Source organism: Achroia grisella, unplaced genomic scaffold, assembly GCF_030625045.1.
Source record: "Achroia grisella isolate CSIRO2021 unplaced genomic scaffold, CSIRO_AGI_Agris_v1 utg918, whole genome shotgun sequence".
Classification (NCBI taxonomy): Eukaryota; Metazoa; Arthropoda; class Insecta; order Lepidoptera; family Pyralidae; genus Achroia; species Achroia grisella.
In genome coordinates, this window is record NW_026713067.1 from 2264392 (window position 1) to 2291346 (window position 26955).

The 26955-nt window shown below is 32.7% G+C and overlaps 2 protein-coding genes across 5 annotated transcripts; one reads left to right on the forward strand and one right to left on the reverse strand.

Moving 5' to 3' along the window:
- The first annotated feature begins 1196 nt into the window (after positions 1–1196).
- Positions 1197–18457, forward strand: LOC131853903 (tryptophan 2,3-dioxygenase). 3 transcript variants are annotated; one of them, XM_059204987.1, is made up of 10 exons: positions 1197–1283; positions 7699–7865; positions 8664–8797; positions 12838–12960; positions 13767–13858; positions 14462–14606; positions 15302–15423; positions 16103–16230; positions 17029–17122; positions 17381–18457. In XM_059204987.1, the coding sequence occupies exons 2-10, from the start codon at positions 7751–7753 to the stop codon at positions 17622–17624; spliced, it is 1197 nt and encodes a 398-aa protein (XP_059060970.1). In that variant the 5' UTR covers positions 1197–1283; positions 7699–7750; the 3' UTR covers positions 17625–18457. The 3 variants fall into 3 exon arrangements, with proteins under 3 accessions (XP_059060970.1, XP_059060969.1, XP_059060968.1); XM_059204986.1 differs by lacking the exon at positions 1197–1283 and adding an exon at positions 1290–1449; XM_059204985.1 differs by lacking the exon at positions 1197–1283 and adding an exon at positions 3956–4152.
- A 1279-nt stretch (positions 18458–19736) lies between these two features.
- LOC131853965 (galactose mutarotase-like) lies at positions 19737–26846 on the reverse strand. 2 transcript variants are annotated; one of them, XM_059205064.1, is made up of 6 exons: positions 26784–26846; positions 25502–25644; positions 24822–25037; positions 23298–23560; positions 21814–21973; positions 19737–20134 (listed from the first exon to the last, which is right to left on the reverse strand). In XM_059205064.1, exons 2-6 carry the CDS (start codon positions 25628–25630, stop codon positions 19820–19822), a joined length of 1083 nt encoding a protein of 360 aa, XP_059061047.1. In that variant the 5' UTR covers positions 25631–25644; positions 26784–26846; the 3' UTR covers positions 19737–19819. The 2 variants fall into 2 exon arrangements, with proteins under 2 accessions (XP_059061047.1, XP_059061048.1); XM_059205065.1 differs by having other exon boundaries at positions 26816–26845.
- Between the last annotated feature and the right edge of the window lie 109 nt (positions 26847–26955).

Sequence of the window (26955 nt, forward strand, 5' to 3'; positions counted from 1 at the left end):
ATTTTATTTATTTTCAGATCAAGTCGTATCTTCTTTTTTGGCAATTTATTCTTCCTCTTGTTTTTTCTTTTTTCTAATTCTACTTTATAAGGACTTACAGTATCAATGATTGACTTTTTGCCGTTCTTTCGCCGATTTTGAATCACAGTCATCCATCCAAGAAATGCCTAAGGCCAACTTCGGCATTTCTTGGATGGATGACAGTCGTACATATTCATTCCTAGACGAAAGTACACTCATTATTGCGGGTGCCACACTGTCGTTTGCTGCCAACCTCCGAAATTATCTTAACGACTAGCCTGTCAATTCGGGACCAAATCCTTTACTTGTAATATAACTTTGTAAATATAATTGTTATGTAAGTACATAGATATTCTACACCTTCCATCTACTATATAAATATGGACTAATCATATCACCTTCCGATTCCTTTCGCTGCCCTTGATATTTACCACAGATAATATAATATTACATATATTACGAACACGTAATAAACGCTTAGGTACTTCCGATAGGCGCCGATTCGATTCCTCGCACGGCACAAACAGTTGTATTCATGAGTCTGATTGTTCTTGTCGGTCTGAGTGTTTTCTATGTATGTATTTACGAAAACAAAATATCTATGTATTTGTATCAGTTATCTAGTACGCATAACACAAGCTGTAGCTAACTTAACTTGAGTCTAGATGACGCTGTGTAAATTGACTTCAGATTATTATTATTACAATAATTGAACAGTGGCCCAATCATCGCCGCTAAATATATATATTTGATGATGATGATGATGACATAGTTGTTGCAAGTTGATAGTTACTGGCAACCTATATCAATTAAGAGCTGTTCACGGACCATTACGCCATAAATCGTCTATAACAGACGCATAGGCCAATATATATATATAAAAATTATATAGAAAAATAAATGTGATGTGTCAAAAACGTTACAATAAAAGTGTTTGTTGAAAACTGGAAATGTAGCTAATGTAGTTATTATTTCATATCGCTGGCAAAATAATATATTTATATAGTTAAATGACCGCACAGCACGATTTCCAACAATTGGCGACCCTTAAATGTTATAAAGGAGCTGTTACAAGATGTTGCAAGTTGACAGTTAGGTACCGGCAGCCTACATTAATTTTGTATGAAAAAAATAAATTAAAATGTCAAAAATTATTACAATAAAATATTTGTTGAAAACAGAGTATGTTTTCTTAATTTATCTCGCCGTCAATATATATATAGGTATATATAATTAATAGACCGCACACATTCGATTTTCAGGTAACTAATATCTCCAATGTTCTCAAAAATTTAGATATGGACAGAGAAGATATATCAGAGATCGAATTAAATTATTTCGTATCTACTTCCAATGAGTTACAAGAAATTAGAACTACCTACTTGATATAGAAGTAGTGTGTTAGCTGAGAAAGATTACAATGAAAGTGTGTAGTATCTAGTCTAATCATTATTATTTTATGTCGTCGTCAATATAACAATATATATCTATATAATATGTAACTAAATTTGACGGCCTCAGTGGTTTAATGGTCACGGATTCGAATCTTCGCACGGTACAAACTTTTGTATTCATAAGTATGATTGTTTGTATTGGTCCGGGTGAGTTCGATGTGTATTATATACATATTAACAAAAAAAATCTAAGGATATCAGTTGTCTAGTTATAGTTGCTCATAACAGAAGCTCTGCTTATATCGGGACATGTGTGAATTTTCCAAGATATTAATATTTTAATTATTACTTACTATACCACGATTTCAACTTAGATATTGAACGTATCAGTTCTTGTCGACTTCCATGTGGTTATTCCGCACTGAAAATGTAAATACATAAAGGACACTGCATAAAGGTGCTTTACAAAAATTTTTGCTTTAACTTTTATTAAAATTGCTTTAATACTTAAATTGCTTTAACTTAAAGCAATCTTTTACCAACAACATGGGAGATAAGATATTTACAATAAGGAATCGTAAATCGCACACTGTAGATGAAGAAATAAGTAATATAGCAATAAAAAATACATACACATAGAACAACTAAGGACACATAATAAGGATGAAGTATACATAAATAAAATAAATATTATTACACTACCATGCATTTCTCATCTCAACATATCCGTACATCTACATCTTTAACTTTTATAACGTTCAAATTTAAAATTTAAATATAGGTAATAAATACTCGTAATATGGTCGAATTTTGACCACTAATTACATATGTTAAATATGGATAAAATAAAAACAGGGCTGGATTAACAATATCGAGGGGCCTGTAAACAAGTCTTGGCCCGTGTTTAAAAAATAAAGCTATTTCAGCAGTTTGAGAGCATCAGCACTTTTCAAGTTGATGTTAAGATGGAATTAATTTTAAAATATTAGATTACGTTCGTAAAATATGCAACCGATTCTCAATTCTACTATTCCATACTAGACGAGTCGGTAGTCTAAACATCAAACAAGTATTTTATTAACTCACATCTTACTTTTGATTGAAGACAGAAAATTTCCGATTAAATATTCATTCTAAGAAACCTTTTCAATTCTTTTTACGTATGAGGCCCCAAGCCGATATGGACCCCCTAGACTGTTGCGTACTCTGCCTAATCCGCCGATACGGGGCCATAGTTGCCTACTCTGCCTAAACCGCCGATACAGGACCCTAAGCTGTTGCCTACTCTACCTAATCCGACCCTGGACTTAAATTAGTATTTATATATAGATACAGTAATTACTCTACAGAACTCGATATCTACAAAAAATTAACCTTTCGCTACAGATTAAATAATAAGTTATTATAGCTTTAGCGCGACTTGGCGTCTGCTGATGCCAAATTGTATTTGTTGCGTCATTACACTGAGGCAATACATTGTGTCGATTGCTTGAACTTGAAATTTAAGTGATGGAAGTTGGAACTAGTTATTCGAGTTCGTGCAGTAACTGGTTTTGTTTAACTTATAACGTTATGCCAGTCACTTCATATACGTTATCACTTACTAATTAATTTGAACTATATTCGTGCGTGCAGCGGTTATTTTTTTAGCGCTAAAAAAATAGAGACGTGTCTTTGAACTTGGCTCTGTAGGTTTCTGCTTCTACGGTCGTTTTCTCGTTGACTTTCCTTGTTCTAAAATAAAGTTTGTTAATCTGTTAGTAAGTATAATACTATTAATTTCTATTAATATGGTAAACGCGAAAGTTATTAAGGATGGTGTTGGGATGTTTGTTGCATTTTACGTATAAAAGACTAGAATTAGAAATAAATTTTCTATTTATAGCCATATCCTATCAGAAGAAAATTGAAAATTATTTTTAAATTCGGCACAAAACTGGTTGGTCACGTGATCAATTTGGTACGAAAGGATAGAAATATATTTTCAGATTTTCACTTTGTGTCTTCGCGAAAGTGGTTCAGTAGATCCAAAGATAAATAGAATACTCGTTCATGTAGAATCGGCTGAATCCTACCACTAATCCTGTGGATCGCAAACTATTGTTTGCTTTCTTCTTTTCTCTATCGTGAACAAGAGAAAGTAAATTGGGTTTTACATTCTTTAATTTACTAATAAGTTATCATCTCTAGGTATGCGTATGCGCATTGGAATGTATTAAGTTCAACGTCAGAATCAATACGTCAACTGCAGTCTTATCAATATCAGTTAAAAAAATATTCGTTATCCAACCAAACAATAATGTGAACTGTATATTATTGTGACCCTATGACCTGATTCCGCATCATTCTCTAAACAAAATATGGCGCGTATTTCCTGCACTATCATTTTTCTTGACGCATTTCACGCACTTGGCAGCATAACTGTTCGCGCTATTTCCCCCATCGCTCGGTCGCCATTCTGCTTGGTCGACAGTAACATTTTCAAAGTGCAAGTCAATCAATACCACATGGTCTTAAGTTACATGTACTTTTTGTTATCATGGGGCGAGTGACGAAATCTATACCAAGTGGAACGAACAGCACGATCGCTAGTCAGTCATTCAGTATCAAGTGACCGCACGCCGCGAAAGTGTGCACCCAACACGCGAACGTTCCAGTTTCGAATTTCAAATTTAAAAAGTATTATTAGTGTTTATTTTTTAAAACAAATATAAGGCAAAATGGCATGTCCCATGAGGTGAGTTTACAAAGTTATAATGTTTAATTAATAAAAATCTTCGACTGTTAATATAATTATTATTTAATATTTTACTTACTTATTATACCTACAATATCTTAATGCATCCGTAAATTTTAAGACAAATTAATTAAAAAATATTCAGATATGAAGTATTCCTAGATTTTTAGTTTATGCTCTGAAGCATGTAGGTAGCGCTGAGGTTAAGTTGTACACGTTCTATGTAAGTTTACATTCTCAACAAACTTTTACTGTGTAAGCAGAGAAATCTAATATTATCGTGGCGCCTATAGTTACACATAAGTACCACAATTTCACACAAAATATTTACGTCTCACGTATGGACGCCGGTTTCCGGTTGACCGGATATAGAGTATTGCTAGCGATAGTGTGATGTATCACCATTTCTGTTAATCCCTTTTTCTGATGCTGAAGGTCAGAGTCCCAAACTAAGCAGAACTTCTATTATGCGTACTAGACAACTTATATAAATACATAGGTTTTTTTGTAAATACATGTATACATAATATACATAACTAACCAGAAACACTAATACTAATGAATACAAATGTTTTTACCGTTTGAGGAATCGAACCCGCGACCATCGGAAGGAAAGCGGTGTAGTAGACCGCTAGACGACCTAAACCGTCAAAAAATATTTTCACATTGTATTCTGTTATATTATTGATTGTATTATTTGTAAGCTGTATTTCGGCTGTAGGGTGTAGATTAGTTAGTGAATTACAGGATAAGAGGCATGACATCTTAGTTTTCCTGAATAGCAAAGCATCAGTGGTATCACGGACGCGCATGGAAGCGTGATGTACGTGGTCCTGTCAGGTAAGTAGGCATGGTAAGCGGTAACCCACTTACCATCTGTTCAGCAGTTAGATTGTTTGCCATTTTACTTATATAAAAAAAACAGCACCGAGGACATATCACGTGACGCCCGTGAGTCTGAAATTAATGATTAAGTATGATTAAAGATTTATTCACCATTATGAATTCGATAAATGTCACTTGATCAAATATTTATATACGTCAGTTTATTTTTTTTACTGAACATTTACAAGATCTATATACGTAGCAATCTGTTTTTGTATAATTTATATATTATACTAGCTAACCCAGCAAATGTTTTGCCATATAAATTGAAGTACTAGTATCACCATAAAATATAGGTGTTGATGGTAGATGGGTGAAAATTTAGGGTTTATTTAATGGCGGATCATAAAAAATTATATAAAAAAATAGTTAAAAAATAAAAGTAAATATTTACCTTTATCATCGAGGGTTTGAAAAATAGATGTTTCATTTTCGCCGTTGACAGATGATGAAAAGTGATGATTGCCTGATTCTCAAACCTGTGGTAGGTTTGAGAACCTATAAAAATCGGTAATGCCGCTTTGGACGAGTTTGGTAACAAACACCACGACAAGCGTATTTTATATATCTATTAGTAACATATATTTTCATGACAACTGTGAAAATAACAAATAAATACACTAAAGTATTTATTTGTTATTTTCATGAATAGATATTATTTTATGTTCTTTTAAATTGTATTGAATTTACATTAATATATTTTTAGTCCTATTATATAGAGCGTTGTAGTATCAACAATAATAAAAACCATATGAAATTCCTTTTATTATATAGTTAGAACAATCGTCGACTATATACATGAACAACATTACAGACATCACGTTATCATGTATCACGTAAGCCCGTGATAACGCTCATGCGTTACCATTTCGGATGACTAATGTCGTGCCTCTTATTCTGTAATTTCGATATATCTCACGAAATCATTCCAAAATCGGCGAAATTATCATATACAACTGTGCCCGCGGTTTCAACCATGTGTACCTAATTTATAGCCTATATGTTATTCTGATGTCTAAACTATAAAGATTCATCTAAATCCGTTCAGTAGTTTTTGAGTGAAAGAGTAACAAACATCCATCCATCTATCGATCCATAGTCACAAACTTTCGCGTTTATAATATTAATAATAAGACTAGGTAATAGTCTATTGATAAAATTATCCTTTTTATAGTCTGTTTCGATACAATATCACTGAGGCATTGCAGTGTCTCGTGTTTGTTGCTAAGCAGGTTATTGTTATAGGTCTGAGTTACCTATAATTACCCGTCCACCGGTTCAACTGAACTTGTTAATATTAATTGATCAATTGCGAACAATGTTTCCTTTAACGATCCATTTGCGTCACAGTTATTCATCTTATTTAAAACTAGGCGTATCTGCGACTTTGTTTACGTTATCTTCGGAATTAAATAGGTTAACATATTTTCTGTATTGTATCTGATATTGGAGAGTCTTGTGGTTTGGTGGTATACTACCCTGAATAACATCAAAGACGTCGTGAGTTCGAATATGGCCGATATCAACAAATCTAGCATCTAACAGGGATCATTTATACACCTTTATTATTATATTGTAACAACAATAAACGTATATAATGTACATTAAATACAAAACAAAAACCAGTACCCATGTACGGTACCTACTACATCTTAAGGTAATGTAAATATACATATTTTTTTAAAGCCCTAGCTTAGATTTTAGAGCTTAAGTTAGCTTCAGGGACTTGTCCCAAAAGGCTGTCAGGCCAGATATCAACACCGGAGATAACGCCAGGTTTGGTAGGAATTTGTCACGATAGTTTCCAGGGGGAACCGTGTGGAGGTCAATCTGACATGGTACATTACTAGCAATGGGGTCATCAGTCCTCATTAATAACCATTTCCTTCCCCCTCTGTACATGGTTTGTTTACTAATATCACAGATAATATAATATTTGCTAATATATTACAGTAACTCATTCGCATATCTTGATTCTATGCTACATTATGACATTGTAAATCGCCATTAAATAATTATAAAGGTGTTTATATAGTAGTGATTATTATTAAAAATTTATTATTACTTAATTGTATACATATTTTTCTGATGATGAACCGTTTATCGACATACAAGTTGTTGTTGTTATGTTGCAACACGCGAGTTTCTGATACTGTGTGAATTACCTTGGCATACCTACAAATCTGTAATTCCCTATTATTATTGATTAATTCATTATTAATATTATTTTCTCATTTATAATACTCATCTATTATTTTTATTGAATTCCACCTGTTTGTCGGTTCGTCTATTTGTTACATTTTCAAAATTAAATGGATGAAAGGATCTGTCTGTGCCGTAAAGATAGATTGTACCACGAGAACGGATATACACCATGTTATGTATAAAAAATTGCAGTCGAAAGTCAGAAAAACTGCCAATATTTTTTAAAGGAACCAAATAATCAATCTGCTAAGTTTCAGTAAAAACATCCTATTGTTTTTGTTCACATTATATATAAAAAATATCGAGAGCTCTCTAATATAAATCTCACGATAAATATCTCTTTTAAACAATTGTAAAGAACCGTGAAGAAACTCAATAACAGTTCTATTATTGTTTTAAATTTATTATTTATTATTGTTTTATATTATTGTTTTAAAAAAAATGTTTTCTTTTTAGGTCTTTGGAGGACATAGGCCAGGATGGCAATCATCTTGGCAATGAGGCTGGCATGCTGTACGGGGAATATCTGATGCTGGATAAACTCCTCAGTGCGCAGAGAATGCTCAGCGCTGAATCTTCTACACCTGTGCACGATGAACATCTTTTTATAGTAACACATCAAGGTATATAAGGATTCAATTCTGAAAGAATATTACGATATTATTTTTTTTTATAAACATTTTCTCTTACTTCTTATTACAAATTTCATTGAAAATATTCATTAACTTCTGCCCATTGTATAAAAAAAACTTCTCGCAATACCTGATTTTGTACCGCATTTTGATGATCTAGTGGTTTAGCACACGGTTTTACTTCCGATTGTCGCGCCTTTGATAACATTATATTGTTTGAATTGGTCTGGGTATATTCAATATGTACCTATTTATAAAAAAATGTATCTATATATATCTCTTAATTGTCTAGTACCTACCCATAACACAAGCTCTACTTAGCTTGGAACTAGATTACGCTGTGTCAACACTCAACATATACATACACGATAACGCGATTTTTGTGTTTTCTAAAAACTTTTCAGGTAGTGAAATAAAATAAATCAACAAAAAAATATAACTATCACTAATTATTTGTTTATTAACACTAATATATTTGTTTTCCAAGTAAACCAAGTAATCCGGTAGGTATAGGTTTATGTACATAGAATATTCTCACTGGGGTTCGCTCTCTAATCTTGTGGTTTTATATGAGGTTACTATGAGAAACTGTTGACATCGAAACATCTCAAGATATAGATAAATAACTGGTCAAAACCGAGCAGTATCCAATTCGCTCTTGTGTTATGGGTACTGAAATAACTGATACCTATGCTTAAACAATTTTTAATTTAAATTTAAGAATTGCAAGGATCGAACGTGTGACCGAAGAACATAAGGCAGTAACTGAATGTCACTATTTATTTTCAGCATACGAACTATGGTTCAAGCAGATCATCTACGAAGTAGATTCTGTGAGATCTCTCCTCGACGTAGAAGGTCTGGACGAGAGTCACACTATGGAGATCCTGAAGAGGCTGAACAGAGTCGTACTGATTCTCAAGGTATATACATACATACATACATACATATACATACATACATACATATACATACAACATACATATACATACATACATACATATACATACAACATACATATACATACAACATACATATACATACATACATACATATACATACATACTATACATAGAAAACTATTAGTTTCTTTGCAGTCACTGCACTAATAATAACTGTCTGTCACCCATTATACTCTTGAACGTATGCTGCTTGTAGGCACTGGTCTGCTCTAATGACTATAACTGATTTATTTTGTTACTTAAGTAACTATTTATTTACTTTTCTCAATTCTGCTATTTGGCAGTTTCAATTCACGCTAAATCTTAAAAATATAATGCTGAACCGTACCGATCCTTTTATTTATAAGCGCAGTAAGTCTCCTTATTGATATACATACAAATGTGTTTAAATTTATTTGAATAAAGATTCTGTTCTATTTCTATTTCCTTAAAAAAGTATTGTAGTGCGAATATGCATAAAACATGTTTTTTTTTACTCTATTTCCACATAGCACTGTTACATTTTCCAGTATAACAGAGTCATTTGAGTGTGTAAACTAAGTTGGAAATCGCTATGTATATAGGCTTCAATTCTGAGCTTATTAAATTCTAAGCTTAACTTCATATATGAGTAATGAGTATATAGCGATGTTTTCGTAAAGCTATAAAACCAGCGACGACTTACTAGTTGTTAGACTTATTATTGTTATTGATTATTCTACTGCTATTGCACTACAATAATTAAAAACAAGATGACGAAACGTTAAATCATTTAACAGAAGATTCGAATAAAAACAATATAGCCTTAAACCAATTATTTACCGTCGGATGACAATGATTCTACATAAATGAATATTATAAATTAATGTTAACGCAAACTGAATAGATTCCGATAACCCAATGATCTCTAACTGACTCTCAAATGCTCAAGGTTTTATTCAAAACTCTGAGTAAATTGCCAAAAATTGTGTATCCGGTTTGTTTATTATTTAATTGGAATAAACAAGCTGAATGGTAAACAAGAAAATAATCCAACTAATGGTAAGCGGAAACTGTCACTTATAAATATAAAAGTACTATGGACATCACGTTATCATATGACACCCGTGATACTCGTGCCTTGCCGTTCCAGAGAACTAAGACCTCATGCCTTTTATCCTGTAATTTAAATACCTACCTCGTGTCAAATTTCGCAATACTATATTTTAGATTTCTGATTTATAGTATTTTTTAGAAATAAAACTACACAATTTATTTCTCTGAATAGTGATAGCTTTCTAAAAAGTAATAGAATTATTAAAAGTGGTATAGGTTTTTTTATAGTTTATACTTGCTTTTGTGTAACGACAAAAGCAAGTATAACATTTCTTCTTTATGCCTAATATTAGTGTTGTTAACTCTATAATCTGTGATTAATGTAGACTATTACTGATTAGCTTGTTAGTTTAACGTGGTTTAACTAAACGAAAAATGTATAAAATTAGACATTAGTTTTTTTTATACTACGACAGTGGCAAACAAGCATACGGCGCATCTGATGGTAAATGATTACCGTAGCCTGAGACACCAGGGGAGCGCGCGTTCTTATGTGCGTTGCATGTTTGATAATGTGATTAAGTTGTATTATATAATTACATAATGATTTTTTGAATAATACGCTTATTAAAGTTAATAAATAAATATATTTATTTCCATGTATCAAATATATTGCTAATAAATTAGAGTTTACTTAGTATTGTATTATAAATAATACTCTATTTTTAACCGACTTTTTAAAAGATATTATTCTTACTTCGAATCGATTTTTTAACCGATATTAATGATTATTATCTAATAATTTAAAACAATACTATCGTTGAAGTTTAAATCGTCATCTTATCAGAATCAGTTTATCAGTAGTGCAACGATGCATTGCTGTCAATTCATGTTTTTATGCGGTCGAAATGAACAAATCATGAATGTGATAAGATACCCCATTCGCAACGTGACCAGACGTCCCGTTTTAAATGGGACTGCACCTCTTTATAATTACGAGTCCCGATGATCCCAAAATGAAATCTGGGACCCAAAATTGTTCCGTTTTTAGAAACTCCGCGAAAATTTGTGTGGTCGAGCGGGCCGGTTGTGATGTTGATTATTGTTCCTCAAATTAAGGAGAATATAAAAAAACGTTCCAAGAGTTTCAGTCTTACTTAAAAGCGTCACTAGTATTATTAAAGCAAATTTATTCATCCGATAATACATAACTTTTAATTAACTTTATCTGAAAAATGCTTAAAGAAATTATTTTTTTTATTCACTGTCTATTAATTGACATAAATAAACCAATATCCAGTTTTGAGTCAAATTATGAATGATATGGTGTGAATATGAATAAATGATCACGTTATCCATACGTCACTGTACAATACTATCTACATGACGATGTACAATGTTATCTTGTTGCCCGGAGGTGGGTCGATAACTTGTTTGCCATTCTACATACTTATCCTCATGACTTTAAACCCAAATGGGATAAGCATTGTATAATAACAATACCCCTAGACAATTCACTCAATGTCATCTAGTCCCGAGATAAGCAGAGCTTGTGTTATGGATTTTAGACAACTGATAATTTTTGTTTGATATTTTTTAAATACATATATAATATACTTAGAAAACACCCAGACTGATACAAGCAATCATACTCTTGAATACAAGTGTTTGTACCGTTGTGCGAGGAATAGAACCCGCGACCATCTGATTGTCAAAATTTCATATTGTAACACTAAGATTTAAACGTTTATTAATACCCCTCCTAAGAGTAAGAGATGGTTATACATTTCATAACTGTTTACACGAACTTTGTGAGTCCCAGGAAAATCATGGTTTTTTGTTAGGGAAAGGGGGAAAGGGTATTCTAAACCATGAAGTCATAACTCCATTTCTAGCAATATTCCATATCAGGTTGACTCCGTCTGCTTCCCCCTGGAAACATCGTGATATGAATTCTTAATCAATTTACCAGAATGTGCTACTGACTTGACCTCATGCTCATATTATCTTCCTCCACTGGTGCCACTTTAGCGTAAACCGTTAGCGCAAACGTGTGCACTCTTTCAATGTCATCCATACAAAAAAAATTAAATCTCAATGACTCAATGGACTATTATTCTATTGACTTCATGCTCATATTATGTTCATCCTCTACTGCTGCCCCGCCAAAGCCATACCATCAACGCCAGTGGTCAGTCATTATCATCAAAAATAACTAGGTGCTTAATTATATAATGCGAAACCTAGTAGTCTCCTTGTTATATGTGTTCTTATGTTAATAAAATATCTTCCAATATCTACCATCGTTACAGCCCTACCAGACGCAAATCTAATCATTTCTCTCCATACTAAAGATGCCTAGAAGAGATAGCTTTTTAGCGATAAGGCCGCTCATTGATACTTCATTGTCTTCTTTATTATTTTTTTTTATCATTTTATACACAATTATGTATGTAACTGTATTTTCTGTGAGAGGAACAATAAATACTTTCGTTCATTCATTCTCCTTGGCTCACAATATGTACCTACTTCTGGGATCAAATCGGTTCGGCAAATTGTGTAATAATTGTTATCTCAAGTTATGCGTCCACAGTAGGTACATCATTGTTATGTTTTGTAGATAATATATTAACGATATACACTATTATATCATTATTACGTAGTGTCATAGCTTTTATTTTGATTATATTATTAATAATAATATTGTTGACTAATTATTGAAACCAAGATATATTGATCGTAAATAACGTAATGATTCTAAGGCTAGTTTAACAGACATACACGCAGCAAAGGTAAAATTTGTGAGTTCTTAAGAACAGAACAGAAATAATGTTGTAAAAACGGAAAATTTCACGAAGTTGCGCCGGTCAGGTATCATATACCTATACGTATATAAATGTCACCATTATTACCTAACAATCCTCTCCCTCCCTTATGCCTATATTTACAAATAGATACTTAATTCAAAGTGATATCATTAATTCCAGTTGCTAGTGGACCAGGTGATGATCTTAGAGACGATGACCCCACTTGACTTCATGGACTTTAGAAACTACCTGCGGCCAGCTTCAGGCTTTCAAAGTTTACAGTTTCGTCTACTTGAAAACAAGGTACCTACTTATTATAATAATAATAATTATATCCCTGGACAATTCACGCAATCTAGTCCCAAGCTAAGCAGTACTTGTGTTATGGGTACAAGACAACGGATATAAATACATACACTATATACAAGAGAACACCTAGACCGATACAAAAAATCATACTTACGAATATACATATTGGTACCGTGAAAGGAATCGAACCCGCGACCATCGGAAGTAAAGCGGTGTGCTAAACCACTAAACCACCGAGGATATATTATAGGTATATACATAGGTACTGCCACATTTTGCCTGACTTCGCACGAGTGTAATGGTCGAGGTTTATATTTAACTACATATGTCCTTAAAAAATCTTTCTCTAAAAAATCACGGCAAAGTAACATAAGCAAGCCCAAAGCATGTTGTCAAAAATAAAGAAACTCATGAGACGTAATTTATGAATGGTCCCTAATGTAATCTTAAAAGAAAATATTATGTGTGCTGAAGATAGAAATAAATCTATCATTTATCTTAATATTTTTATACTGCATACGTATGTATGTATGAGTATGTGGTGTATGATCATAGCTCCTAAACTAAACGACCGATTCTAATATTAGTTATTTTTTTTGTTTTAAAGCTGATTTAAATCGAGATGGTTCTTACCTACAATACAATTGAGTTTTTGTTTCATCCGGAAGTTACTCGAAATATTTTATTATATATTAGAATAGTTTATGCCATACAATAAGATCTCCGCTATATTATATTAAGACAGCTGTACTAAAATATACCTAGTTACTTATTGATTAGGGTACATTCCTTTTTTACAGTTAGGTCTGAAACAAGCGCTGCGTGTGAAGTACAATCAGAACTATCAGACCGTGTTCGGAGACGATCCTGAAGCCATGGAAGCGTTACACAAGTGAGTAGTCCTTCATATTCCTTAAATTATTGAATCCCAAGCTACAGTGAATTAAAAAACTATTATAGACTGTATGTGTGTCAAAGAGTACTATATTATTTTACAAACTAAAGTTACCTATTAAAATAACCTTCCTAAAAAATTAAACCCTGTCTAATTCAAAGGAATAACGGCCTAAGTAAAGACTCGAACCCCTCCACTAGTCCTTCGGGTATAAACCCCAAATATGAGAAGTCGGGACTGGAGTGCCTGCGGCGAACAGTATTGAGTGAGTTTGAAAAAAAAGAACATCACGTTGTCGTGTCAGACTCGTGGTGGACCCCTCATGAGTGCACAGTCCGGATGACTAATATGTAATGCCCACCGTACTCTTTGGTTAGTCTGCTATATCCCTATAACTACAACTAAAACAATTTACAAAGTCTTAGTTACTTCTTGGCAGCTAAAATTGGCTAAAATAAATCAAGAATCTTTTTTACAGAAAATTCAAATTTTATTGTAATTCTACCTAATTAGACTATGATATCTATCACCTAATCTACTTCAAACCCTAAAAAACTTGTCCCGTAGATATATTTGATACTAGTTACTGTATATTTACAGATCAGAACAAGAGCCTGCCCTGCTTGCTCTGATAGAACGATGGCTGGAGCGCACTCCGGGGTTACAGGCACACGGCTTCAACTTCTGGGGAAAATTCCAGACGGCAGTGAACAGAACCATTACAGAAGATATTGAAGTAGCCATGGTACCTACCTACACTACATTAACATAATAATAATATATATTTATTCATAAAATATTATTGTCATTATCATGCATTACAAATAGCATATATTAAATTAATGCACACACGTACATACACATACATACAGACAGACAACATCAACATAAGACAACAATTATAAACCAAGACGTTACTATAAAATATTTGCCAAAAAGAACTTCGCTCAGCATATTGTTACAGCCAAAGCTACTACGCTGGTTTTCAGAGGAGGGCTTAGAGTAAATAAAACAAAATTTTATACAAAATAATTAGGGATCGACTTCTAAGCGACAATGTATACAAATGTAAACATAACATCAATTTAACTGTGACAACTTCTAATTCATTTATACTACTTACATCCGTAAATGTATTAGTCAATTTCCCAAATTTACATAAACACTAATCGTACACAAGGATACTGATCAACTTGATGGGTAGCCCAGGTAATAATAATTTGTTACCAGTCGTATATTAAACTATCTAATCCGCCCAATTTCGTCCGAGTCACATTTTCCTCATTTTTGCAATATTCGTGCCACAGGCGTACATATAATAACGTGACGTGCATGCCCCTGTTCATGTATATCTTCGAATGTTGCAACTTACCATCAGGGGTTCGTCTGCTACCATTTAAGTTACATAAAAATAAGTTTATTTTGTTTCTATTATTACAGCGTGAAACAAACGAAAATGTTCGCCGTCACCGACTCCAAGACGCGGAGAATAAACGCGAGATCTACCGCTCCATTTTTGACCCAGCAGTCCACGATGCACTCCGGTCCAGAGGAGAGAGGAGGTAACGAAAATATTTTTGTAATGGACGGATAAATACGAATAGTCCCGAGGAAGTTAGAAGGAAAATGAAAAAGCAGGAATAGAATAGAATAGAATAATGAAAATAAATAATGTTTATTTAAATAAACTAAATAGCAGTTTTGAATAGTCATATTTTTTATTCTACCACTTATTCGAAACGCAGACTCATCACAAGCAGAACGAGAAGGAAACTTGCGTGTTAACTTAAAGAAATGTTAATTATAATTACATTATTAGAAATTTGGTGTGTGTGAGGAGGTAGAATAATAGAGAGAATATAAAAACATTTTATTTAATGGACGGATGAATGCACATGCCTGAGCTTACGGTATACGCTGGTGTGCACTGGTGATATAATAGGATGAGCACAAATTCCAGTTAGTTAGACCATAGTAGCAAATTTAGTCACAAATGAACCACAATGATTTTCAGGAGCAACCGTATAAGAGTCATCCAACAGAGTACATTACTGGCAATAGGGCTGCTAGTCCCCATTACTAACAATGCTCTTCCCTCGGTAGCGTGCGAAGAATCGAATTCGCATCCATCAGAAGGTAAAGCGGTGTGCTAAACCGCACTAGAGCACCAAGGCCCGAAAATAACATAGTAGTACTCATATGTTTCTCCTAGATTTATTACACGTATGGTTTTAATTTCAGGTTATCGCACAAGGCCCTTCAGGGCGCTATCATGATCACCATCTACAGAGATGAACCCCGTTTCTCCCAACCTCACCAGCTGCTCACACTGCTGATGGATATGGACAGTCTTATCACCAAGTGGCGATGTAAGTACATTGTATCATAAATAGTTACACTTAGCATGTGGAATAAGCTCTTTAGACTACAGCATGGTGTTTTTTAAGAAGGGTATATCAAGGTTTCTTAAGGGTTGGCAACGCGCACATGACAACCTTGGTGTTTCAGGCGTCTATAGGTTACGATAACTGTTTACCATCAAAGGGACCGTATCCTCGTTTGCCACCATTGAAGTCATAGTCATAACTAGAAATTGTAAATAAATAGAAATAATAATAAAGATGTATTTGAGATATTTGGGATGTTTGAGAAAAACTCAAGAAAAAAAAAACAATTTATTCTTTACACCACCTATGGTTAAAACTATTATTGGGGGACTTTATCAACGTAATACAATTTAAAACAATTATTTTTACAATTCTGTTTGCCCATTAACGGGGGATTATGTCAGAAACGGCTTAACACATTAAGGTGCAGGTTTTTTTTTGTGGATGATAATGGAATGGTGCACCCGCCTGCGCTAACGATTTACGCTGGCGGGGCACCAGTGGAGGATGATAGAATGAACATGAAGTCAGATCAATTGGCCCAACGTAAGGTGCAGGTTTCATTATTTGTGTTAGTTCAATTATCAATTTTAAATTTATTGTTATTTTTATAAACTATCTGCTCGCATACAAAATTTCAGATTTAGCTAGTAAAGTACAGAACTATCGGGTGAGATGTCTAACCAAGACAAAGTCTGTAATCTACGGTTACCATATTTCATCAAGTGGCCCGTTAGCTGTTGACATTGCAATAAAAAAAATATGGTATACTATTTACAGACAACCACGTCATAATGGTGCAGCGCATGATCGGGTCCCAACAACTCGGTACGGGCGGCTCCTCCGGTTACCAGTACCTTCGCTCTACACTCAGGTATATACCAGAACTTACATCCTAATCATCTGGACGAATGGCGGTCTTCCACAGATTTTTTTCCACGCTCATTGTGGAATCACCTTCATGAAAAGATATTTTTTCTTATTGTATTGTGTTAATTAAAATCATTTGTACAATAACTATTCATAATAGTAAAATAACATAATTTACTTTGTTGTACATGTATATAGTCGACGGTTACTACTTACCAACGGACTTAACAAGTAAATAATCAAAATATATATTCCATTTCAGTGACCGTTACAAAGTTTTCCTGGATCTCTTCAACTTGTCCACATTCCTGTTGCCGCGGTCTCTTATCCCTCCGCTAGATGACAGCATGAAGAAGAGCCTAAATCTGATGTGGGGAGGCAATGTTTGGGAGAACGGCCAAAGTGGAGAGAACATCCAAAACGGGCAGAATAACACCCAAAATGGACAGAACAATGGACAAAATGACCAGAACAACGACCAAAAGAATGGTTTAAATAAGTTATAGAGGTGGCATACAAATAAAGAACGTGTTCAGAATAATTTTATTTTGATTTAATTCAAGAGACATTTATGTAATTATCGTAAATTTCTAAATGATTTGTCTATATCTAATATTGTATTATAGACAACGCGGTTTTTGCTGCGAAAACATGTCACGTACTGACAGATGTATTCGCAGCAAAACCGCGCTCTTTTTTTAATTTATTACGTTTTATGGCTATAGATTCACCTCCTACCTGACGGTGTTGCAACAAGGTAATATAGTAATAAATATTGTGTAATAATCCAACGGATAATATTTTTATATACACTATATAAGATGTGAAACTAAATAAGCAACTACTATGAATTTAGGCTCAGTAATTTGGTGCAAAATAAACATTTCGAAAAAAAATTCTTATTATTCGAAATGAACCACAGGGTGTAATTTTTACTGATTATTAAAGACAAATAGGACAGATTTCATGTTATAATTTTGGCGATAGAAATACCCTAAAATCACACTAAAACCTACGTATGTTAATTTTTACAAATGGTTGAATCTTTGCAATTTTATATATTTGTTTTCTAATTGCAAACTAGGATTTAAAATTGAGTTAATCGACATACCTACTTGTTTATGAATTTTTCTTATATTTAATAAATTGTTAGATATTATTCTCTTATAATTAATTGAAATGACTATGAATCGACAAACGTTCTATAAGAGAATACATTCTATTATTCATGATTGCCTGTTACTTGAATTTTGGTGGAATTCGATTTTCTTTGTCTATTCCATATTCGGAGTACCGTAAAGATACTGAGAAGAATAATAACATAGAAGTGAAGATTATATACTATTTCTATGACTATTTTAGAACGTAAGTTATATTACATTTTTTTTTATTGTTTTAACAAAATGTATGATGTAATAATGATTAAAAGTAAAGTAATGAACTATAGCTCTCTGTAAATCCTTTCCTTAGTTCTAATCTCAAAAATGTATACGAGATTCGTCAGAATAAAATTACATTTACTTAAATGCATAATATAAATCGCACATAAATAAACTTATACAAAATATAGGAAGCTATATATTACTTCAAAACGAGTGGATATATTTAGCTAATTCTTTTTGTTGTGTTTGTAATTTAAGGAAGACAAAGTTTATAGGAAATGTTTAAAATTTTGTGCGGAAAAGTGAGGGATTGAGCGAACTATTTTGAACTATTTTGCTTTAACAATTTGTTCTGAGGTAGTTTAGCCGCTATATATGTTATCGATTAACCTTTCCCGAATAATCTGTTACATTCGTGCGAAGTTGCAGGTTATACTATATAAAAAATGACAAAATCATTAAACATAAAAAATAAAAATACATAATATATATATGTATATTTCATGTCTATATGTATGTCTAGGTATATTTATATGTATATATAAATATACTTAATGTCTGTGTGTGTACGTGTATAAGTAAATTGAACCAGGTTTGTGCTCACCATGTAGCTGATGCGTTTTTGCTTGTTATATAATTAGTTAATTATATACTATTGAGTCAATAAAGAATGTGGACAGTACGAATTTTACAATTTTGTAGTTATGCCTGTATTGTTATAATCAAAAACTTAGGCTTTCTCCACGATCCCTGGAAACCATTATGATAAATTTCTGGTGAATTTGTAACAAGGTCAGGTCAGTTAGCTAACTGACCTAACTAAATATTCTAATGTTCTAATCTAAATATTCTACCGAAAGATGGAGATTGGGCGAATCTATTGTATGTCGTTTTTAGAGTAAATAATTCGGAGAAGATAAATGATACATTCCACAAAGGTAATGACATATTTATTAAAATATAGATGATAATAATAAATTATAACAGAGAAATATCGTTAATTTGGAGAGCATAATAATTTTAATTATAATGTATTTAACATTAATATTTTTTTATTCATAAAAACGTTTAATCATAATACAAAAATAATAATAATAATAGAGAATATGGTTAGATATATAAAAATTGTCTCTATTTTAGATAAAATTAAGTAGATCTTAACCATGCTACTCTGTATTTTCAACGTGTTTTATTCGTTTTACAAATACAAAATACTGCTATTTTTATTTGCATTTGTAAGAGACTCTAGTTTTTATTGATGAGAGAGAAATATTTCTCTCATTCATAAAAAGCAGATCATAGATTGAACATATTGTAATCTAAGCAGAAACAACAGCTGGCTGTATATTCTTACCAGAACCAAATTTATATATAACCAAATGCTTGTATACATCACCGGGAACCAAGATGGATGTTGGGAAATTGGGTTGATGTACAGCATCAGGGTACACTTGGGTCTCGAGACAGAAGGCCCCGTGGCGACGGTATCCCACGCCATCTTTCCCAACCAGTGCTGGATCTGACGGTGATGGTAGGAAGTTAGATGTGTAAAGCTGAACACCAGGTTGATTGCTGTACAATTCTAGGTACCTTCCTGTTGGTGGATGTTGGACCCGCGATATGAAGTTCAGGCCCTATAACATAATAGTAATGAATAATAAACACTAATGTATATACCATCATAGGTATATTGATTGATTAAGGAAGAGGAAGATGATAATCATTATATTAATACATGAACAATAAATGAATAATGAAACTTTACATAATTAATAATGAATAATTTTAACGAAAATTGCGCGGACAGAGCATTAAATTTATATATAATATTTTAAATGAATATGTATAGGTATATTACTAATATTATAAACGCGAAAGTTTGTGAATATGGATGGATGTTTGTGACTCTTTTATGCAAAAGCTACTGATTTTAATAAAATTTTATCATAATACAGTAATATTGCTTTTACATCAGAATAACACATAGGCTATACATTTCACTCGGTGAAACCGCAGCTATGGCTAGTTTATATAGTGAAGGAGTGCAGAATGCTAATTATTATATAATATTTATTTATTATATTGCTAATATACTTTTAATTAAATAAATAAAATTTTACACACACTACTATGTATTTGACACGTATACACGCATATATACTCTTTTTTATTGTTAAAGTCTGTAGTCAAAGTAAGAATACATTCATATTATTTGTCTATGGCTACAAACAAAAAATTTACTGAATGACAAACATGACCATAATTTAAAATGATTATAGTCGAAAACATAACTGGCCGTTAATAAAACGAACATTCTTTTAAATAAAAAAGAAAAAAAGATAATACACGCCTGTCGTCTTTTGTTTATTTTTAATAAAGAAGACATTTGTGCTCTACTTTTCTACATTAAATAACTATTTAGCTACACGCGTTATACTCGTAGAATAGTTCTAGAAAATTACTCCTAGACGAAGATACCGTCTGTGTAGAGTGTTTTACAAACTATTTCGCAAGTGTTGTTTTGTTATATTCCACAAGAGATTGTCTCCATTTTTCCTGCCTGAACCCGGTGTGTGTATTGTTCTTTAACAATGCTCTGGATTGTATTGCAGGTCAGTGGGCACAGTTTTTTTTATGGGTATTTCTTGCAGCTTAGGCAGAGATTATACAACTTTGTGGAAGGACGTCTTGTAGGTCCGTTTAAGTTCCCGCTTCCAGTCGCTATTTACACGCCTCTGCATTAATAACTCTGAATAAATCAGCTTATGTTATGTGTACTAGAAAACTGATAGAAATACTTAAATTTTTTTTTTTTGTAAATACGTATTATACATAGAAAGCACACATAAGTTTGCTAAACCGCAAATCCACTCAAGTCCTCAACAAAAAGAATATAACATTTTAATTTATAGATTGACTATTGTCTGCCGTGTACTTGCTTCATTTCAAATGCTATACGTAACGGAATTTAGTGAGAATTTGTTAAAACGTGAAAATATAACAAACTCACTCAATATGACTAGCTGTTTCCGTCGACGTTTCTTACGTGATTTTGGATTAGAAGTATCTTGTGTTAAACTAGTGGGTATAGGATCTAACTCTGAACTGTGTGTACTTTTCTCATTTATGATGGGTCAAAAAAAAATCATTCCACTAAGGAATGACGAAAAAAAAAGCAGTCCACTAAGGAATGACTTTCTTTTTAGACCCAGATAATAATATAATTAATGTATAGTAAACAGAAAAATTAAAATAAAGAATTGCTCATATTAAGTTTATTTAAATAAATGTTATTTCTCTTTCTGTTTCTTACCTCATTTCCTTGTGTAGTGACGCAGAAATTGTCATCATACAAGTCGGGCTGCTTAGTCATGACCTCTTTAAAGCTGATAGGTATTCTCAGATCGTAAGGCGTACCACCTACGTTGATAAACTTTCCGGTTGGTATTGATTCTGAATCGGTCTCTGTAATTCTGAAGTAATAACACTTTAAAAGTGCGTGTATGAACGTTTGCTACTCGATCACGCAACAGCTGAGGGGGAAACTCTGTCATATCTATTTCAATTGCCAAACAGCTTGCTTAGCTATTCTATAAGAAGTGTTTACATGGATGATGATTTAATGGAGCAAACGCCTGCGATAACTGTAGACGCTAGCAGGTCACAAGCACCCGTAGTTAATTCACCAGGAATTAATCACGGATTTCCAATGAGACTGTGTGGAGGTCGACCTGATGATTACAATGCTAACATTGGAGCCACTAGCTCCTATCAGTAATAACATCCTCCCCCAGCAACGCGGGAGTTACCACTATTAAAGTGGTATCTGGTAACTCGACGTATCCCCGTCAGGACGAGATAGAGGAGCACAAATGCAATAATTTTGACCCCATATATATGTTTGGCCGAAAACGAATAGTTATCGAGTTATTCTGAATTTTGTTATGTTTAAAAAAATATCAAATTCAGCGTCTTTATAATATTATTTAAAAAAATTGGCTTGTTGAATGTCTTTCAACCTAATTTTTATGTATAGAGGACTTGGTAACAAAACATAATAACTCACAAAATACCCATGAATGCTTAATAAGTAATAGCTATATTTTTTTGATAAATTAAACGTTACTTGAGTTTAAGTGTCATGTAGCTTAAAAAAACATTATGACTCTAAGCGTACAAATTACTAATAAAACTTTCTCATCTAATAAGCTATCTAAAAAGGTATAATAGTCGATATTTAGCTGAAAAAGAATAAATTTAAAAAAAATTAACGGTAAGGAGAATCTTTAAAAGGTGTCAATTCATTTTGGACAGTTCAATGAAACAAATTTCTACAGTAACATCTACCTCGTCCTGACGGGAATACGTCGTGTTACCAGTAACCCTGTATATATATGTACTACTAGCTGTACCCTCGTCGTCGACCGCGTGGAATTTAACTTTATTTTTCTAAAATAAAAGTAGCCTAAGTTACTCATATTACATCAGCTACCTGCCAATAAAAGTCTACCTGCCCATCAAAATCGGTCCATCCATTTCAGAGATTAGCCAGAACAAACAGAAAGACAGACAGACAAAAATAGTAAAAAATGTGAATGTGTGGTGTATGTACCATATTTATATTCATATGCATGTAAAAAAACGGTTATTTCAATATTTCAAACAGACACTCCAATTTTATTTATATGTATAGATTATACGACGGTTCTCACTTTGCATCAGGTGGGTCAATAACTATATGTAATATTATATTATCTGTGATAATGCCATTTCAGTCACATAGAAAAAAAATATTACCTGTCGGCATTAATAGATATAACGTGCTTGTACAATTCTTGGGCGCCACTGTCATGACCGGCAAGGTTGAAGTATGAATGGTTGGTCAAGTTGATAACAGTCTTCTTGGTGGTAGTCGACTGGAATGTCACGTGGAAACTGTCATCATCCAACACCTGGTAGGTTACGTTGGTGACCAAATCTCCAGGGTAACCCTCCTCACCATCCCTGGATAAGTAACTGAAGACAACTTTAGTGCCAACTACCGTTGATTTCCACACGGCCTGTAAATTACAAAAACATTTTTTTTCTTTAATTATATATGAATTTATATTAATTTGTTTAATACCGCTTCCATTAGCGCTCAGATTTAGTTTTGATGCTGTTTCGTATTCCGAATACTTTCTTATTACTTATAAGTAGGTTGTAACACCGGCTAGCGGCTACTGGAGCAAAGGGCGCTTGACCATACTGGCCACCAATAAAAACATGTGGCCACTTAAATTTCAAATTTAGAAGAATTGAAGAAGTAATTGAAAATAAGAACTGAAATAAAAAGGGCGCTCGGTATTTTTAACTGTTTAAAAACAAGAAAATTATATAATTATCTGATTTCATATAATTGTTTTTATTCTAGAGTGTATGCCCACTAAACTATACTACACATCGGGACATTGCTGAGCAAAGGTAAGTAAATTTTGCGTTACATTGCTTACTTTGGAGTGTTTAGGGTGTGGGAGACGTTCTTCCTAAGTGAAAAAGTATTTCTCCTTTTCCAATATTTATTTTCATTTAAAAAAATACAGTCCACTCTCTATTTTTATATATTCGTAATCCAACAAATGCTTAGTGATGACTGTTTTTGTTGATTTTTACACTCATAACGGTCATGATTTAACGGTTTAATAATATAGGACACTAATGTGGTGGACATTATTCAATAAAGAAAACCATAAGGTCTTTAGATTAGATAAAAAAATAGATAAATACTTAAAGTTATCTGTTGTATTAATTGCTATTCTGAGAAATCTGTACAGTTTGTTTTCATATTGATTAAAAAGTTTCCTAGAACCCCAATCAAATCAATATATCTTTATTCATATAGTTCTACAGGCAAGTCAATTCGACCGCCACATTGCTTCGCTCAACTCTTTTCAAATAACTCTAAAATTGTTGTTCAAATGTATTTAACAAATTTATATAAAAACCGGCTGTACTACAATAGCATAATTCATTTAAAAATAATGAAGAGATATTGAGGTACTGGTTATGTTATGCTTTAAAATTTTAATCCATAGTTAATCTAAGTTTATATTGTATTCATTGAATAAATAAATGTTGTTGACAAGAGCCTATTAACGGAACATAAAACTACATATTTCAATAAAAAATAAAATTACAATTCTGATCCGGATTTCAAACTGCCGTAAATTTTAGGTAAAAAACATTAGATAAAATAAAAGTAAATTGCGAACTTCCGCCTTTTACCTATGAACGTGGTTAAAAAGGAGCGCCCAGCTATGTAATTATTGTATTTGTGCCTACCTGGTCAAAGCCTTTAATTCCTCCATGAAGATGATTTATTCCAACATTCTTCGCCAGCTGATACTCCACGCCGTCGATCGTGAAACTTGCACCACCAATACGGTTGGCGCACCTACCAATTGACGACCCAAAATGGGGGGAGTTCTTCTCGATGTAGCCTTGTAGATCATCAAAACCCAGCACCACGTCGCTGATGGTGCCATTATTGTCTGGAACCTGGAAAATAACAATATAATATCTCAGGACTATTTATTTACACACACAGCGTCATCTAGTCCCAAGTTAAACTTATGATTATGAGTGCTAAACAAGTGCAATACCAAAGATTCAAACCCATGAAAATATCGCGCGAGGATCAAACCAGCGATCTTCAAAAGTAAGCTGTTTCGGTTGGAGGGTGAAATGTGTAGTTGTACTTTACATTAAGGTATATCTTATCTTAAAAATGTTTCTTAAGTATTACATTTAATATAAGTATGATAAGATTATTAACCAGTATTTTCTGAATGATTCTGAAAATTTTCAAAAAATTCTGTTAAAAAAACAAAGCGCGAAGACAAAAATTCTTAGTCTTACGGAATAGACGAACCATTGACATGAGCCGTCAGTTTGTTTGTCTTTACATATAGATACATAAGAAATTATATTTCAATGATAATTTGTATAAAAACAATTGATACCTTGATTGATTGTACTATAGCTCCATATGATATAGCGGACACACTAAAACCACTTCCCGTGGTCCACGTAAATTTCCTAACTGGTTCATTCTCGAACGTTCCAAAAGGCTGTTCACTCAATGTTACCATGACTTAATTTATTACTGAAAGTATAATTAATAATGATAAGTTATTAATATTATACCAACATCGCTATATAACAATTGTTCCTTCATTTTAACCGACTACAAAAAAGGAAGTGGTTCTATGTATAATCGCTGTGTTTATCTCTCTATATTCTTTTTCCATTAATCCTTGATGAGTGTCCTTGGGATCGGGGTTGTGCTTTTCTTCTTCTGCATATTTTATTCGAGATCCAAAGTATGTACTTATGATGCAAATTATTTATATTATAGGTGATTTGTATATTTTCTTCGAACTATTATTATGCTGTTAATAATAATAATAATATAATAATCTCAGGACAATTCACACAGCGCCATCTAAACCCAAGTGATAAGGTACTAGATAACTGATACATATACATAGATATTTTTTTTTAAATACATACATATTATACATAGAAAACACCCAGACCGATACAAACAATCATACTCATGAATACAAATGTTTGTGCCGTGCGAGGAATCGAACCCGCGACCATCGGTAGTAAAGCGGTGTGCTAGACCGCTAGACCACCGAGGCCGTCCGGCTGTTGGCTCGGAGATAGCCTTTACAGCTTTTACATATTAAACGAGAAATGAAGGAGAGTTTAACCGAGAACAGGAAAGAAACTCTATTATTGTTATATAAAAAACGCAAACATTTACTATAACATTTCATGGCAATACAAAACATTGATTATCAGTAAAGTTTAAAAAACATGCAATTACAGTAAATAATAAAATTAATCAGAGGTAGTGGCAAAAACAAAATTTATCTGCTTTTGTAACTACCTAACTCAGATTAATTAAGAAAAATAAGGACAACTTAATCACGAAAAATAACTTTTTAACATATTCACGTAAGTACTTATAATTTTAACTTGCCAAAATATATACATTTTGGTGCACTTACTACTAACACAAGCTCCTTATAATAATATCAAAAACCTACAATATGTGTCCTACTATTTATCTTTTCCAAATACATAAATAATTGATAAAGTAAGAAATATATATTTATAAACTATGTGCCTAGTTTATAAAAATTAAATTAAATAAATAACTATTTGTACCTAATACCTTTTACACATATAAAGTTAAGTAGGTGCAAATTTTATGATAACTCGGTAGGTACTTACTAAACTGGTATTAAAATGAAATGTATTCTTACAAAATGCCCTCTGTCTTACACAATTCTTCGTTCCCGTCTTCTTCGTCTTCTTCTCGTTCTTTCGTCTTCAAACGAAAGTATATTATCAAACACTTTAAAATAAATACAACAATGTAGATGTATACAATGCTATCTCGTAA

Bases quoted from the DNA above. Each gene is read 5' to 3' on its own strand.
- LOC131853903 (XM_059204985.1), top strand. The intron at 14,607-15,301 runs GTACCTACCTAC...CTATTATTACAG, and splicing joins AAGATATTGAAGTAGCCATG to CGTGAAACAAACGAAAATGT. The intron at 15,424-16,102 runs GTAACGAAAATA...TTTTAATTTCAG, and splicing joins CGGTCCAGAGGAGAGAGGAG to GTTATCGCACAAGGCCCTTC.
- LOC131853965 (XM_059205064.1), bottom strand. From the start codon at position 25,630: ATGGTAACATTGAGTGAACAGCCTTTTGGAACGTTCGAGAATGAACCA. The intron at 21,974-23,297 runs GTAATATTTTTT...TTATTACTTCAG, and splicing joins ATATCTATTAATGCCGACAG to AATTACAGAGACCGATTCAG. The intron at 20,135-21,813 runs GTAAGAAACAGA...ATTATGTTATAG, and splicing joins TCACTACACAAGGAAATGAG to GGCCTGAACTTCATATCGCG.